This window comes from Zootoca vivipara, chromosome 2 (genome assembly GCF_963506605.1).
Source record: "Zootoca vivipara chromosome 2, rZooViv1.1, whole genome shotgun sequence".
Taxonomy (NCBI): domain Eukaryota; kingdom Metazoa; phylum Chordata; class Lepidosauria; order Squamata; family Lacertidae; genus Zootoca; species Zootoca vivipara.
Genome location: NC_083277.1, coordinates 102,661,996 through 102,677,996, shown reverse-complemented (window position 1 = coordinate 102,677,996; position 16,001 = coordinate 102,661,996). Strand labels below are relative to the sequence as shown.

The window sequence follows — 16,001 nt, the reverse complement described above, 5'->3', positions numbered from 1 at the left end:
CCTTCAATGCCCTTTTATTTTGAATTCCCAAGGACCGGAGTTTAGGAGGCTTGTTTCAAGCCCTCGTTACGATTCTCAGTTCTGTTTCTCAGGGCTGTTCAGTAACGCCACCCATCTTTTTAAAATGAGATTCACCAGCCCTTTCTATTTAATTGTAATTAACACCTCCCACCCCCCATCCCCTGCAACCAAGATAGCTGCTTGTTTGAGTGAGCCAATTAAGAAGACACCCTCATTTACCCAAACTGTGGCATTAGGGAGCACTCAAAACATTCGGGCTAATCGGGGAGGCCTCAATGAATGGGAGAGGAGTGTCACATGGACACTTAGACTGCCGCTGTGCTTCATGGTGGACTCCTAGTGGATGTGTATTGGTAAGTTTCCATTTGGAAGACTTTTCCTTATCGCAAGCAAGATGCTCCCTAAATGAGACAAAATAAAGCCAAGTAAGAAAATCCCCAACTATGGCATGTCAAGCGGTTGCTGTTTCTATCCTCAGAATCTATATAATAAAGCATCACATAGAAAAAAGGCTGTTAGTTGAAGGGAAAGCATTACGTTTCCATGTTTCTCCCTGGCTCACCATTCCACCCCACCAGGTAGCGTTCAGTAACAACTGGACATAGGATGCTTTATACCAGGCATTAGCAAACTCGGCCCTCCAGATGTTTTGGGACTACAACTCCCATCGTCCCTGACCACTGGTCCTGATAGCTAGGGATGATGGGAGTTGTAGTCCCAAAACATCTGGAGGGCCGAGTTTGCCTATGCCTGCTTTATACAGAGCAAAGCCCAGGCTGGCAGCAGCTCTTCATGGCTTCAGAGCTGCTGCCTGAGGTCATTTAAATAGAGTTGCGAAGGACTAAACACGGGACCTCATACAGGCAAGCCACATGATTTTCTATGGATCCCCATGCACTGCTCATTATTTGACTTTGCTTGTGCTGCCACACTGCTAGGACTACCCAGTCCTATCCCTACAAGTGGCTTTCATTCATCCCTTGTCCACTATTCCTCTGTCAGGCTGTAGTGCAGGAGTGAGGAACCTGAGGGGGGCTGCCAGATGTTGCTGGCCTGCAACTCCCATCATCCCCAGTCATTGGCCATGTTGGCTGGGGGCTGTTGGGAGGTGGGAGTCCAACAGCGTCTTGATGGGCCACAGGTTTGTCACCTCTTGCTCCTTTAGACGGCAACTTCTTTCTGGCAAAGAGATCTGCCTCTGTATGAAACTACGTTGATATGGAGCACGGGTCATTCTTGACTGAAGCTTCGGGGGTATGCAATAGCATCTAAACAGCGTGCATTTGGTAAAACAGCCTCCCTGTCCGCCTCTGCCACACTTGATAGTTCTATGCTGTCCTCCCTCCCTGAATGCAGAAACGCTCATAGTGTCCAAAAACTGCTAGGATGCTTTTGCCTTCAAAGAGGTAAACTTTGCATCTCCTCCCCCTTGGGATACTTGGAACGGGATCCTAGCCTGTCTTAGATTTATGGCTGGCATTTCATTTCTGCATCCACTGGAGCTTAAGTGAAGACATAAGAGGTGTTTGCGCGATGTTTCTTTCTTGGTTGTCCAGCAGCTTTCTTGGCAGAACCTAAAGAACAAATGTAGCAAACTGGGAAGGGAGAACAAACTTCCTCCTGGTTGATGGTGCAGCTGTCTTTTACTTGAACAAGCCGTGCGAATTGTTTTTGCGACATGCTGTTTCATCTGTCCAAATGTTGCATATGTATTTTTGCTGTATGCCAAGTAATTCCAGTCCAAGTTGATGAGAAAAATCCTAATAGTGTGATCTTTTATTTGTCTGCTCAGAAGTAAGCTCTATGGAGTTCATTGGGGCTTCCTCCCATTGCAGTCCTACAAAGGATCCAAAGGTCAAACTCTGTTTGACTCTAAGACTTGGAGCAGGAGTAAACAGTATGGGGTCCTCCAGAGGGTGTTGGATTACATCTCCCAGCAGCCTCAGCTACCATAGCCAAAAGGCCAGAGATGATGGGAGTTGTGATCCAACAACATTTGGAGGATGCCATGTTGACTGCCTCTGGCTTAAAGTCTAAGCAAACCACACCAAAGTCCAGCATTAGCAGAGAAGGGAGCCTGTACCTACTCTAGTAGCAGACATAAGCCACAGGTTTCAGGGTCAGATAAAGTGAAGAGGCTGGCTTTTTTTTTTTACAAACCCATGCATCGCTGCTAGAGAATCAGAATAGGAACACACCATCTTACAATGCACATTTTTCTCACCAGCTCTTGAAACCTGAATGAAAGTGTTTCTCTACAGCAATCTTTCCTAACCATGTGCCCATAGATACTGTTGAACTACAACCCTCATCACCCTTGACCTTTGGCCATGCTGCCTGGGGATCACAGAGGCTGCGTTGTAGCAGTGTCAGGGGACACAAGGTTAGGGAAGGTTGTTCTACAGTCTGGGTAACCTCCAGGTGATGGGCCAGATCCTGGATTTCCCCACCTACAGTGGGCAGGTTTGCCCACCTATCCATCACTTGATGTCACCATGATTCCAGGCAACCCATTTATCCTTTGCAACATGGCTTGAGATCAAGCTATGCTGCAAAGGAAGATCTAGGTTGACCTAAGTGGAGCTGATCAGTGACTTCAAGCCCTGCTTTCAGCAGGGGTTGGTTAATTTCCTGTATTCCCCATTATGGCTATTTATTTACTTGTTTCATGTTTGAATCACTCCTCTTGAGGCACTGCAAAGCGATTTCTCCACCAGGACTTCTGCAGCACAGCCAAATCCTGGTGTCTGCTAGCCCCTCTTGGTTGCTGTGTCCATACCTGATGTTACATATGGCATCTAGTGTGGGGCTGTTGCTCATGGTTTTGGGGGGAAATGGCCTTGCAGGGCCTAATTGGGGTGGAGACTTCCCACCACCTGCTCTACAGCATCATCAACATCAGTGAAGAAATCCGTGGAGGAATTTCAAAATGATGCCATTGCCTGTTCACAAAGTGCTGTGCCAAGAGGGTGGCAATCCAGGATGTCAAACCATGGTTTGAAGCTGACTTGAAAACCAGAATTGTGTTCGCTGTCTAAGGTTACAGCTTGTTTGATAAACTGCAGATTTGGGCACTGTTGTGCTGCTCAAGAGGCTTCTACTGCGTGGAAATGGGAGTGACAAAGCTGAGGGATGAGCAGATGGGGAAGCAGACAAGTAACTGTAAACTGTGGTTTGCCTGTCTTACATTTGGAAGCTCCCAACTCTGGTTAGCACAAACTGTTTGGGTGCCACCTTTGTTCCTCCATTTCTTGGAAGCTGGAGGCAGATGAAATTGCACAAATGTTAAAAATGCTGCACTGATCACAGGGAACACCAGCCAAGATTGAACGCAAACAATGCATAATGCTTTAGAAAGATGTTTAGCCGCTGGCCATGGCAAGTCTCCACACCTTTGCTGTCCAGATGACACTGCTAAGGGGGTGCTTTCTGGCAGTCGTGTAAGACTGTAGTTGGAACTTCTTATGTGTGGAAGCAGCCTCTTTTGGACTCTTAAGAATTCTTGCCTCTATAGATTAAAGCTGACACTTAAATTGCTTCCAGAAAACAACGTAGCCAATGCAAATGTTGGAATTGTAATGTTCCATGAGCAGATCACCCACCCAGTCAGGAAGCAGGTTGTTTCATTCCACACCAGCTGAAGATTCCAGTCGCTCAAGAAGTAGTCCCATGGAATTACTTTATTCAGAATTTTTATTTTATTTTTCTTTTGGGGAGGCTGAAAGGAACGGACGTCCACTCTCCCAATGAAACTATTTTCACCAGATGTGAATCTTCAGAAAGGATTTTGAGAGTTCTGAATGAAATGCCACATTTAAAAGCTCCACAGCCCACAATAATTTGGTGAACAAACCTCATGCCCATGTGGAAGTGGGCAAATGAGCAATGACTTGGGGGTTGGTTTTTTTTCTTTCACCCAGCAAACCCACAATTGCTGATTTGGATGGACTGTGCAGCTTCCATACAACCCAGCATGTATTTGCTCTATAGCTGTTTGGTACAACGTCCAGTATTCGTCCACAGAGCCATTCATATTTACACATCTTTTGGGAGCAAATGCTTTGTGTACGTGAAAAGGTTGTTGCCTCTTCCGGGGAGCCAGAATTCTTTAAATGAATGCAAATTTGAAATTGTCCATTGATGACTATTAAGGCTGAGGAGAAGAAACAAATTGCTTGAACTATCTAGTCAGCCTAGATAAAGCTATCTGGTCACAGTGAAGGCATGCAGTGGGTGAAAAGAGAGCTTCCAAGGATGTCCCTCAGACATGGAGCAAGCCTAGCTTTGCAACTGAAGTGCCAGACGGGCCTGTCTAGGAAGAGAATGCTGGCTTAGTCATCTGTCTCTCGTTGATTGTGCCAAGTGGCATGTTGCAGTCTTCATGAAGAGCCAGCCAGTCAGACCAGGCGTAGCCAGCTTCAGATCTGCAGAACTACACTAAACCATAAACCTGAGATTGATCCTGGAGCAGAAACATTCGTTCAGGCTCAATGCAGTGAGGAACTTACAGAGTGGCCCTACTGCTCTGAAATGTTGCATGTCTTCATCCTAAATTACACGTATGCACACAAACACAGAGGGGGGACGGGACACAGGCTGTTCACATTCACAGGTTCAGCCCACATTGGGACTTATAGATCCCACCACTGGAAATTTCCACAATTCCTGCTTTCCATATTACAAAAGGAGTCGGGACAAAAGCCATGCCACTCTGCCGAACAGCAGCTGTTCTTCCTATTTTCACTGTGCCATATGTACAAGGCCTCAGTTAGATGTGGTATGCTGGCAGACAAAACCATATTCCAGTTTGCAATATGCCTTTTTATTCCTACTTGTATCCTAATTTGCATGCATATACAAGCACCGAAATGAGCAAACTTAGTAAAGAAATTACGAAGAGGGGGAGGTGTACCGTAGTAACCAGATTGCAGAAGTTGGGAAGTAGAACATCTTGTCATTTTGCCCTGCAGGGTTGTTTTTGTTTTTGCACATAGAGATTTCTTTAGGCATATGCTCTGTACAACTTGGGGCCTGGGTTTCTGACGAAACACTTGCTTTTTGTATAGACCTGCTCATTTGCCAAGATCATTGGAGCAGGCTTTTCTGGTGGAGCTACTGCTAGTTGAGGCACAGGGTTTGACAAGCCAAAGGAGGGGCCTTTTCTGTGTTGGCGCTTGGTTTAGGGAGCTTCCTTTTCTCTAAAATGAGGTAGATGCCAACCGTGATGAGCTTTTGATGCAGGCCTTTCTGTTTAGTCTGGCGCTTGTTGGCTACTAATTCTAAGCTCAGAATAATATACATTGCTGGCTACAGAGGATGTAATTTGTCCGTGGTTTCTAACGTTTTAACATGTATCTGTTTGTACTGGAATGAAGAAATATCATGCCATCATTCTGATTTTATCTGTATGATGTGTTGTTCGCCAGTCTAGGGTTCTTCAAGAGGAAAGGCAGAATATAAGAGTTGTTGTTGTTGTTGTTGTTGGGCGACTTCCAACATATATAAAAACATAATATTCTGTGAACCACTCAAATATGACTCAGTTGATGAGCAGTATAGGTATATAAATTCTTAAAGTAAATAAAGGAATAAATATTTTTCAGTGAAGTTTGACTGTAACACATGACTACAGTGGTACCTCGACTTCCGAAGGTTTTGACTTCCGAAGTCGACAAACCCGGAAGTCTTGTCACCGTGCATGCGCAGAACGGGCACTTTGACAACCGAAGACTTCGACTTACGAAGACTGCCACGGAACGGATCGTCTTCGTAAGTCGCGGTACCACTGTAGTTATCTGAAGGCCCAGCTCCAAGTTTGTGTTGGTAGGCCTTTAGGCAAAAGAGAGCAGATTGGTCAAATACTCAGCCCATGAACCTGTTTCTCTGTTCTACAACCACCTACGAGAATCTCTGAAGTAGGGGTGTCAAATTCTCTTTTCTTAAATGAGCGAAATAGGGCTGGAGTTGAGCCAGTCCTATTTAAGCACCCTTTTTGTTGTTATTGGGCAATGGGAGATGCTTCCATGTTCGTTTCATTGCACCTTAGCTGAGTACCTTGTTTGAAAAAATAACAGTTTGTATCCTCTCACTTCTAGTGATGGGATCCCTCCATACAGACTCGGGAGCAAAAAGCAACTCCAGCGGGAAATGCATCGGAGCGTCAAGGCCAACGGTCAAGTTTCTCTACCTCACTTTCCAGTAAGTACTTGAGTTTGTTCAGGCAATAGAGAGAGCCCTTCAATACTTACTTGCCCTAAAAGTGTGCTAAGCAAAACTGGGAAGAGAGAAGCCCCTATAAATGGCAGTCTACAAAAATGCAAATTCAACATGCTGGCTAATAACTGTTAGTAAATATATAATCGGTATGATGTCATTCAAAATATATGAATAAGCCACTTCAAAACAACATATATATATATATATATATATATATATATATATATATATATATATATACACAGTATATATAATATCATACAACACATCTCACAAAATATACAAGTAATTGCAACTTGTTATGTGTATCAGAGTCAAACAAAGATCACTTCATCAGCAGCTCCATTATCCAGTGAGCACTGACCCACTACAGTATTATGATCTTCACTAGTATGTATATTTCATTGATAATTATTCGCTGATGAAGACTTTACTCCGAAACAGTTGAACTATTCTGGATGCACTGTCCTTTCGAGACTTCGGAGGGACGTCTTCCTTCGAAACTTTTGTGAGACGTCTTCCTTTGAGAGACGGTTTGGCGTTCCTCGCTATTCATTGGTTGTTTGAATCTTTGTTTGACTCTGATACATATAACAACTTGCAGTTACTTGTATATTTTGTGAGAGAAATGGCAGAGCAGCCTCACTCCCCGCATCTTATGAATGGTGTTTGACTTACCTGGGGCAACTGGACTCATCTTCACTGGAGGGAGTAGCAATGGAGTTCCACACTTCTTCCAACCAGCATAGGGGGACATAGGAAACAGCCCTGTTTGTCCATCCAGCCTAGTTTTGTCTACTCTGATTGGCAGCAGCTCTTCAGGGTTTCGGGCCAACAGTCTTTCTTATCACCTGGCTATCTGATACTTACTTTTTACACTTGAGATGGGGGTACTTCTGCATGCAACACACATCCTCTTTCATGGGGGCTCTGTTTCCTCTCCAGCCTTTTTGCTCTTTGTGTTCTATGGACATAAAAACCTCTCAGAGGCAAGATGGGCCAGTTCATTGAGCTTCCTTGATAGTGTGGCGGCGGCAGTAGGGATTGAAGCCAATCTCTGTTCATATCTGAGCTACTTTGTCCAGTTATGGCACTTTGATAAGGCTATGCAATCTCTAGATGAATTTAGGCTTGATGCCTTTTTGAGCCATTCCTTGTTGTTTGCTTTAGTATAGGAGAGAGATGGAATGCTGGTCCCTTGGGTGGTGTTTGGTTTGGCTTGGTTAGAATGCAATGTAGCATCAGCCTAAAAGAAAAGAAGAGGAAGGTGGAAGACAGATCCAAGCATTCCTTCCTTCCTTCCGGATGTCCTTTCAGAGTTTCATTCCTGGTGCACGAGAAATTCTTTCTAGGTTTAAACCTGAAGGTTTTCTGTCTGCCTCTTCTCCCTCAAAGTTTCCTTTTTGCTGGCTACGAAAACCAGTATCCATGGCACTCTGAGTACCATATGCTAAAGGCAGTGGGCAGGCCAAAAGGTTACCTGGCTATTTCCTTCATACTCAGCCATGTGAGCTTCTAGACTAGGTATGGGCAAGCCTGTGGTAATAAGACGCCCTGAGAGAGGACAAAATTGGGCGCCCCTCCTAAATATTCCTTATTTTCACAAATATTGAGTAGGTACCCCTATAAGTATAGGGGGGGGGGAGCCCACTGGATATCATCGACCAGTGCAACCAAGGCAGTTTCAGTCCCATGATGAGGCCTGAATCCCGACTGGAAGGGATCCAAATGGTCCGCTTCTTCCAGGCATGACTGGAGTTGCTCAGCAACCACTTGCTCAATCACCTTGCCCAAGAATGGAAGATTTGAGACTGGGCGATAGTTGGCCATATTGGCCGCATCTAAAGATGGTTTTTTAAGAAGCAGTTTAATAACCGCCTCTTTCAGTGGGTCTGGGAAGGCTCCCTCACAGAGAGAAGCATTCACCACCCTGCGAAGCCTATCGCCCAGTCCTTCCCGTCTAGCTTTTATAAGCCAGGATGGGCAAGGATCAAGGAGACAGGTGGTTGGTTTCATTCGTCCAAGCAGCCTGTCCACATCCTCAGAGGTAACAGATTGGAATTGATCCCACACAATTTGACTACGCAGGACTCTAGCACTCCCCCACCCCGGCCCTGCTCCCACGGTGGAGTAGCGACTTTTATCTGCAAATAAACTTTGCAAAATCATTGCAGGCCCTGATGGAGCAGGTGGTTCTGCTAAATGTCCGAAGTGTCACTGTTATAGATGCACCTGCCAAACAGTAGGCCTCCGAATCTCAAGTGAGGAGGGTGGTCTTTCACTCAGGTCCTGCTTTCGCAGTCTTCTTATGTTGTCACATATCTATTACCCCATTGGAAATTCCAATTTGAAATACTCCCCCCCCCCCGGTGTTATCTTTTCACACTGGGCTCCATGTGCCCAGCCACCATTGGAAAGATGCATTCTGGGTAGAACTCCCCCTCCTCTTCCTCCCCCCAAACACTGCCTCTTTCTTTCTTTCTTTCTTTCTTTCTTTCTTTCTTTCTTTCTTTCTTTCTTTCTTTTGGGCAATGAATATGGACTTGCCTTCTGGTACTGTTTGTATCATGTTGATTAGCTCTGAAGAACTGATATGAAGTGTCTGCCCTCCTACCCATTTTAAGCCACATGAATGGATGGCTAGGAGGGAAACGGGGTGGGGAGGGGGAGACCCTTCTTAAATCTCTCCCCTAACTTCCACAGCTGCTCCCCCCCCCTTCTTTCTTTTTTTCTAAAAAAGGATCATGCATTGCATTTTCTGGTCTGCTCCAGGATGTCAAAGAGAGAGAAACGCACCAGGAGAAATCCTGTGTTCATTGAAGTCACTGGGAGCTCTGCTATTTGTTTGAGCAGAGCCAGGATTACTACCACCACTTACAACTTTTTGGCAGGAAATAGACATACCAGCTTCTGCAAAGGAAAGAGGATATTTGTACCAAATATGTGCCTTCAAAAATAAAAAAATAAACCAGTGTTTTTCCTGCCTCTTGGTTTTCAAGGAAAGCAGCTAATCTGGTTCTATATATTTTGGAAGGTTGACTTGCCCTCTCCTTTAAAGTACAGAAGATTTGAGGGAGATGCTGGTGTGATTCTTCTAGTGAGGCATTTCTCTGCAAAACTGTTTGCACAGACAAGTGCTAACCTATCTTGTCTCATGATTTGTGTAACCAAATTCCTCTTCTTATGTAGTAGAGAAAACATTAGTAGATAGGTGGGTAGGTAGATAATTTGAGATGTACGGAGATGTTTTGTGTATGTGCGCTCTCTCTATTTATTTATTATATTTCCCTATCCCTTCCATAAAGAAAGTTCTATAGCCTCCGCTTGTAAATTAGATTATTTTGTCCTGGGGCGTGCAAATCGACTTTCTCTGTAAGGCAGTGCTTTGATCAGGGAACTGAATAGAGCCAGCTTGTGTAAGAGTGACAATTTCCAGCAGAGTGGCCTTTTTCTACCCTCACATCATTTCTGAAGCTAAGTGGTTGCAGGAGAGAGAGAGAGAGAGAGAGAGAGAGAGAGAGAGAGAGAGAGAGAGAGAGAGAGAGAGGCCCCACCTCATCTCATGGGTAGTATGTGAAAGAGTTGGCAGTTCGGCTTTCTGCTTTAAAAAATAAAAATAAAATAAAATGTGTGTTTGTGTGTGCGTGCGTGCCTGCAGAATTTAAGGGCAAAGGCGAAAAGAAATGGAGGGGAGTACTTGTGGGGAGATGAGATGAAAACAGCGATTGCGGGTGGGTGGGGGTCTTTCCTAGCTTCTTTTGGCAGAGATTCTCTCGCCTGCTTTTTTATATTCTACACTTGATTTGGAGATGTTCCCTTTTCCCTTGATAGATCTGCTTGAGGCAGCCACGCTCAGCAGTGTATCACTGCTTGCCTGCAGCAGCTTCCTTCATTTTCTGTACAAAGAGATGGAGGGCAGGGAGAGGGAGGGGGAGAGTGAGAGAGAAAGAGAGAGAGAGAGAGAGGGAGATCTAGGACACTGTTGAGACAACACTACCTCAAAGGTGCCCAGTGTGTAGCCAGGAAATAAATTACCAGCACTTCTCTGATCTGCAACCGTTTGACTTCTCTTTTTCTCCCCCCCTCAGTTCCCTTCCCTCCCCCCCAAACATCTTATTATATTTTTTTTTAATTTCCAACTCCTTTCTGTTTATACTCCACTTTTATTCCTTGAGTTAAAGTCTCTCCCTCCCACCTCGGAGTTTTTCATTTGATGTTTGACAACAGTCTTTGAAGATTTTCTACTTCAGAGTAGTTACTGATGGGCTGGTTGTACTACAGAGAGAACAAGCAGGGTTCCTCGGAGTGCGACCAACTGCTCCTGCCGAAGGCAAGCGCTATTGGGGAGAATGTCACTCCATGAGGCCGCAGCAACGGCTCATAAAAATCCAGAGCAGACCATGCCTGGTTGCGGACTTCTTTTCATCCAAACATGGAGACGCAACCAGCTGAACGGGGCCAGGAATGCCGCATGGGCTGAGCTGCCTCGCCGTCCGCCGCCTGCTAAACATGGCTCGCTGTTTTTGTCCCCGCTCTGTGTAGCGAACCCACCGCCTTCCTAAGGAAATGACCCCCGTGGAACCGGCCACCTTCGCAGCCGAGCTCATCTCTCGGCTGGAGAAGCTCAAGCGGGAGCAAGAGACCATGGACTGCTTGGAAGAGAGGCTGCAGCAAATCACAGAGGTAGGTGGATTAACCCTTTCAGGGGCGGACGCCTGCTGGGCAGCAGCCTCCCTTAGCTAGGAGGGTGGAGGGAGGGAAGGAGGGGGTAGGTGGGGGTTCAAAGTGGGATGTTAAGAGATGGCAAGACCACGGGGCTTCGTTCTACTTAGGGGCAAGCTGTCGCTTCTCGTGCCTTTAAAACCCGAAAATGCTAATGATTCCCCCTCTGCCTCCCCTTTTTCACTGCGTGCCTCTTGGTATTTAAAAGACAAGAACATACCTAACACACACCCACACACACACACCCCGTAGATCTGTTCTCCCCTCTTCAGGCTGTTAATGCAGAGATGCACAATGCCCCTGTTCAGCTCTGCAGATGGATTGATTGATTGATTGATTGCCCTTCGTGTTTTGCTCTTGAAGGATGAAGAGAAGGAGGGATCTGACGCACTTGCGGGCGCACCACCTGGCCGAGAGGTTGGGGCCAATCAGCACCCGCAGCACCCCCTTGCTCTCTTGCCCTCCGGCAGCTACGAGGACGACCCTCAGGCAATCCTAGACGACCACCTCTCCCGAGTGCTGAAGACCCCGGGGTGCCAGTCGCCTGGCGTGGGCCGGCACAGCCCTCGTGCACGCTCTCCGGACCGCCTCCCCGGGGGCAAGTTGCTCCTCACGCCGGGCACAGCCTCGATCCCCACAGCCTGCGCCCTCGTTGGCAAAGGATTTATCACGAAGCAGACCACCAACCACGTCCACCACCACTACATCCACCACCACACCATTCCCAAGACGAAAGAGCAGATAGAAGCGGAAGCTGCCCAGCGAGTCCAGTGTTTATGTGCCGCTGGGGGCAGTGACTATTATTGCTACTCAAAGTGCAAGGGGCACTCCAAGGGGGTCGACCTCCCTATGGCTCAGCTAGAGCCGTTTGGGTAAGTTTCCTCTGGTGGTTGAGCATGGGGGAGGGCAGGTGTCCAAAACCTGGCTATAGTGCTGTGACTCACACTGTGCTCTGTAAACAATGGGTAGCGGTTGGTAGTTTATGAAATTGCAAAGAGCTGGGGATTACGGGGAAGAGGAGGGGAGCTGTGGTGCTGTGTGTTTCTGGCATAAGCTAGCAGAACGACAAACCAGCAGCAATCTTAAGTGCTCTTCTCCTTTCTCTCTCACTGAAGCCTCAGCCGAACCGGGACACTACCCAAAAGGAACTGTAAGCTACCAGATGGCATCATCCTGCCAGGAGGGGAAGGAGGAGGGCTCTCCATACCACCAGGAATCCAGCTACCTGGAGGGGAGGCGGACCGCTCTCAGAATGTCTGGCAGTGGATGCTGGAGAGCGAAAGACAATCTAAGCACAAACCCCATAGGTAAATATAAGCTGTCTGCAACACTCTTGCTCCCAGTAAATATTTATCTATTACACAGCTGTCTATTTTTACAATCACTAAAAACAAATGGAGCTCTTTTGCTCCTCCGGTTTAATATGAAAGCTGTTCTGCGGAACCAGAAAAACCACAGAAATGTCATGTTTTTGGCAAGAGCCCCTTTTCATGTTATGACAGACTTTTTCTTTTTCTTTCTTTCTTTCTTTTTTTGGGAGAGTGAGTGCACAGAACAGAAGCCGCTGTTAAACTCATATTTTCCAGCTTTTATAACCTTGTTCCTTCCCTCTCCCCTGTCTTTTTCTCTGCAGCACACAAAGCACAAAGAAGGCCTACAATTTAGAGTCCACCAGAGGCATGCCTGGTGAGCGCCCAGCCCGTCACCACCTCTGGGGGAGCAGTAGCCACCCACGCGGTGCACAGCCCGCCCACCCTTTCGTCCAGGACCCCGCCATGCCCCCTCTGACGCCGCCTAACACTCTGGCCCAGCTGGAGGAAGCTTGCCGCAGGCTAGCAGAAGTGTCCAAGCCACAGAAACAACGGTAACTTTCCTACAGGTTGGGTGCTGGGGTGCCTCTTTACTGCCCTTGCAGCAACAGGTCTCGAACATGTAAACATTATCTTCAAAAGTTGAATGTTTTCACATCCTTATCAGCTAGCTGATGGTTTGTGGCAAGAAAATAAAGCAAATTGGGCTATGTTCTTGCAGGCTTGTGTCTGGTGGTCAGTCCTGAGAATGGAAGATGGGAAGGGTGTGGTGCCAATTCATGTGGTTCATTTAGCCCTCTTGGAGGGGTGACTTGGGGCTGAAGCACAGCGGCCACCTCTTTGCCCCCTCCCCGACCTTAACTCTTTTGTCATTAGGAAGGCTCTTTCCAGTCCAGTTTGAGCTTCGCACAACCCTTTTTAAGATGGAGATGAAACAAAACTTCTTAACAGCTATTAAATGGAACATTGCCTTGGAAATTATAATCTAGTCACAAATAATTAGAATATTGAACTCTGCCCTTGTTTGTTTTTCTTAAACGTGTTGTGGAAGTGAATCCGGTTACATGGCCAAAGAGCCTAGCTGTCTTTCGCTGGAAAACGCAGGCATACTTTTAACTGTCTGCCCTGGATATTAGATATACTGGTGGGATTTTGACATCCTTAATCATTCTTCCCTTTCTCTGCTCTCCAACCTTTAGATGTTCAGCTTCGAGTCAGCCCAGGGATCGCAACAACTTGACTTCTGTACCAGGAGGAAACAGTCCTTTCTGCAATGCAAGCGTAGCGGCAGAAGAGTGAGTGTTGCCATATGCAACATTTAGCTTTGGATATCATTCATTACCTTTCGAAACTTGTGTTTTATCAGCGGGGTGGTGCTTTGAAAATGTAATCTTTCCGTGGCAACTAAAGCTTGGTCTTTCCTCTTTTGATGGGGGTGAAAACAGAACAAAACATTTTTTTTTCCAAATCTTGTTTTCTGATTTTTATTTTTATTTTAAGCTTGCATTCCTGTAAAGTGGACAAAGATTGGATTAGTCTAATTACAGGATAGTTCTTTTTAACAAGAAATCTGCTACAGTCTAAATAATTAAAGTTTTCTTTCTTACGCTCTTCATCTTAAGCAATGAGCAATGTTTGAAGTCCAGGCTAAGCCACCTGACTGTAGCCTTTCATTTTTAATTGGTTGACCTTAAGTCCACCAGCTGTCTGTGTGAGTAGCTTTTTTCCCCTCTTCCTGAAGCCACTCTACAAAGAGTTGGAACAAATTAGGAAGAGTAAATTACTGTGGAGTAACACTTTGTGACCTTTTGACATGCCAAGTCAGTGTTGCCTCAGAAGTTGCCTGCATGGCATTCAAAGCTCTGTTGCTATTCTGCTGAGTAACTGAGTTGTTTGTTATTCCCTAAGAGGATCGCTCTTCCTTGGGAGTACCAAGGTGTGAGGAGAGCTTGGCTACCTGCTGCTCCTGCCACTGGCTCCACAACATCATTGCTCCAAAAATCTGCTTGACTGTAACTCCATCACAGAATCTGGTGCAACAGGCAGATCTCTTACCTGGACACAGCAGTTTTTAATATGCACGTAATGAGCAGCTTTCTAATTCACACCAGTGTAGAAGAAAGTATGGTGTTTGCCTTGACACAGAAGTGAATTGGAAACCTCTGCTCATGTGAAGCTTTGGATTTATTTTATTCATTTAGTAAGAGATTAATGTACCAGCCTACACACACACACACACACACACACGTCACAGGACAACTTACAAAATATAAGGCAATATAAAAAATAATAAACAAAAAGATTTTTAAAATGCCCATGTATAACTTAATTGACAGCATCATAAAAATTGCTTAACCATTCCACCACTAAAAGCTTGACAGAAAGAGTGAGTTCTCATCAGCTGTCTAAAACAATATAAAGTTGGGAGGTCATTCCACAGATGTGGAGCCACCACCAAAAAGGCTCTTATGGGGCCTTTGGTGTGTGTGTGTGTGTGTGTGTGTGTGTGTGTGTGTGTGTGTGTAAAATACGGTAGACAAGATTGTATTCCACATGGTTGTAGAGGCTTGGAAATCAAGTTAGTTGATTTCCAGAGGGATAACCATGTTAGTCTGTTGCATTAAAAACAAGGAGATCATTGATAAAATGTAACAAATTGGTAAAATGCAGTTTGAAACACATAGATTAGTGGTGGGAATGAGACTGACATCGCGCTGCAAGGAGCGTTGCCCTGTGGACCAAATTGACTTGAGCCTATAAAGCAGGGATGAGACACCTGTGGGCCTCCGGATATTTCTGGACCACCTTTCTCATCATCCTTGCCCATTGGCCATGATGGCTGGAGAAGATGGTATTGGCATATGGAGGGTGACAGGCAATATCAGAAGGTGGGGTAGGGCAATAGCATTCACCTGACCTCTGGTTGCCTCTGTTGTTGCTGCATATTGGAACAGAGAGGGGGAGGTTGGCAAGGTGCAGAAGCACCTCTGTGAGCACCAGGTTAGTTCCACTGGTGCGTTTGCACTGCACCAGCCTCACTTCTGCCTTGCTCCCTCTCCATCCCTGTATGCAAAGGCTACATGGGCAACAGCAGGTTAGGCGAGTGCCAGCTCCCCATGCTGCCATCCACTATTGGCCACAGGTTCTACCACCCCAACTGTAAATCCTTAGGCCACAAAACATGTTCAGTGGCTAGTTTGAGATTTTTACATGGGTTTCAGGTTGGCAATTAAGCTTGTGCATTTCCGGGTTGAAAACTCCACAAAGTATGCTGGTCTTGCCCCTTGGCTTTAATGCCCTGTGTTTAAATGCAAACCCCATTCCTCTAACCATCCACTGGTAATGTTTATCGGGCATGGAGACTTCCAGAGTTTGGTGTACTAACAGATATCAAGGTTATGCATTTATTTTACTATCCAGCTGCTATAGGTGGTTAGCTCCTCATATATATATGCTCCTCATGAAGTTGTGCTCTCTGACTATGGCATAAATGCTTTTTAAATAATGTCTATTTCTTTCCTCCCTTCTTTTATGTTTCAGTCACAAAGAACCAAAGAAACTCCCTGTTGCTCACTCTTCCCAGCCTAGTGACTTGGTTGTCACTTATTTTTTCTGTGGAGAGGAAATTCCCTATAGGAGGATGTTAAAGGCCCAGAGCCTAACACTTGGGCACTTTAAAGAGCAGCTGAGCAAGAAAGGAAATTATAGGTAAGCATATTTGTGGTTTCTTTC

At 45.8% G+C, this 16,001-nt stretch overlaps 1 protein-coding gene across 4 annotated transcripts in view; it reads left to right on the top strand.

The window, feature by feature from the left end:
• The window catches only part of AXIN2 (axin 2), a 69,105-nt gene that overhangs the window by 41,042 nt on the left and 12,062 nt on the right, over window positions 1-16,001 (top strand). For all 4 annotated transcript variants that reach the window (XM_060271976.1, XM_035104031.2, XM_035104033.2 and 1 more), the window contains exons 4-10: window positions 6,117-6,219; window positions 10,780-10,920; window positions 11,323-11,831; window positions 12,075-12,266; window positions 12,593-12,823; window positions 13,469-13,564; window positions 15,810-15,977. In XM_060271976.1, coding sequence (XP_060127959.1) covers window positions 6,117-6,219; window positions 10,780-10,920; window positions 11,323-11,831; window positions 12,075-12,266; window positions 12,593-12,823; window positions 13,469-13,564; window positions 15,810-15,977 — 1,440 coding nt within the window. The remainder of the gene's footprint in view (window positions 1-6,116; window positions 6,220-10,779; window positions 10,921-11,322; window positions 11,832-12,074; window positions 12,267-12,592; window positions 12,824-13,468; window positions 13,565-15,809; window positions 15,978-16,001) is intronic.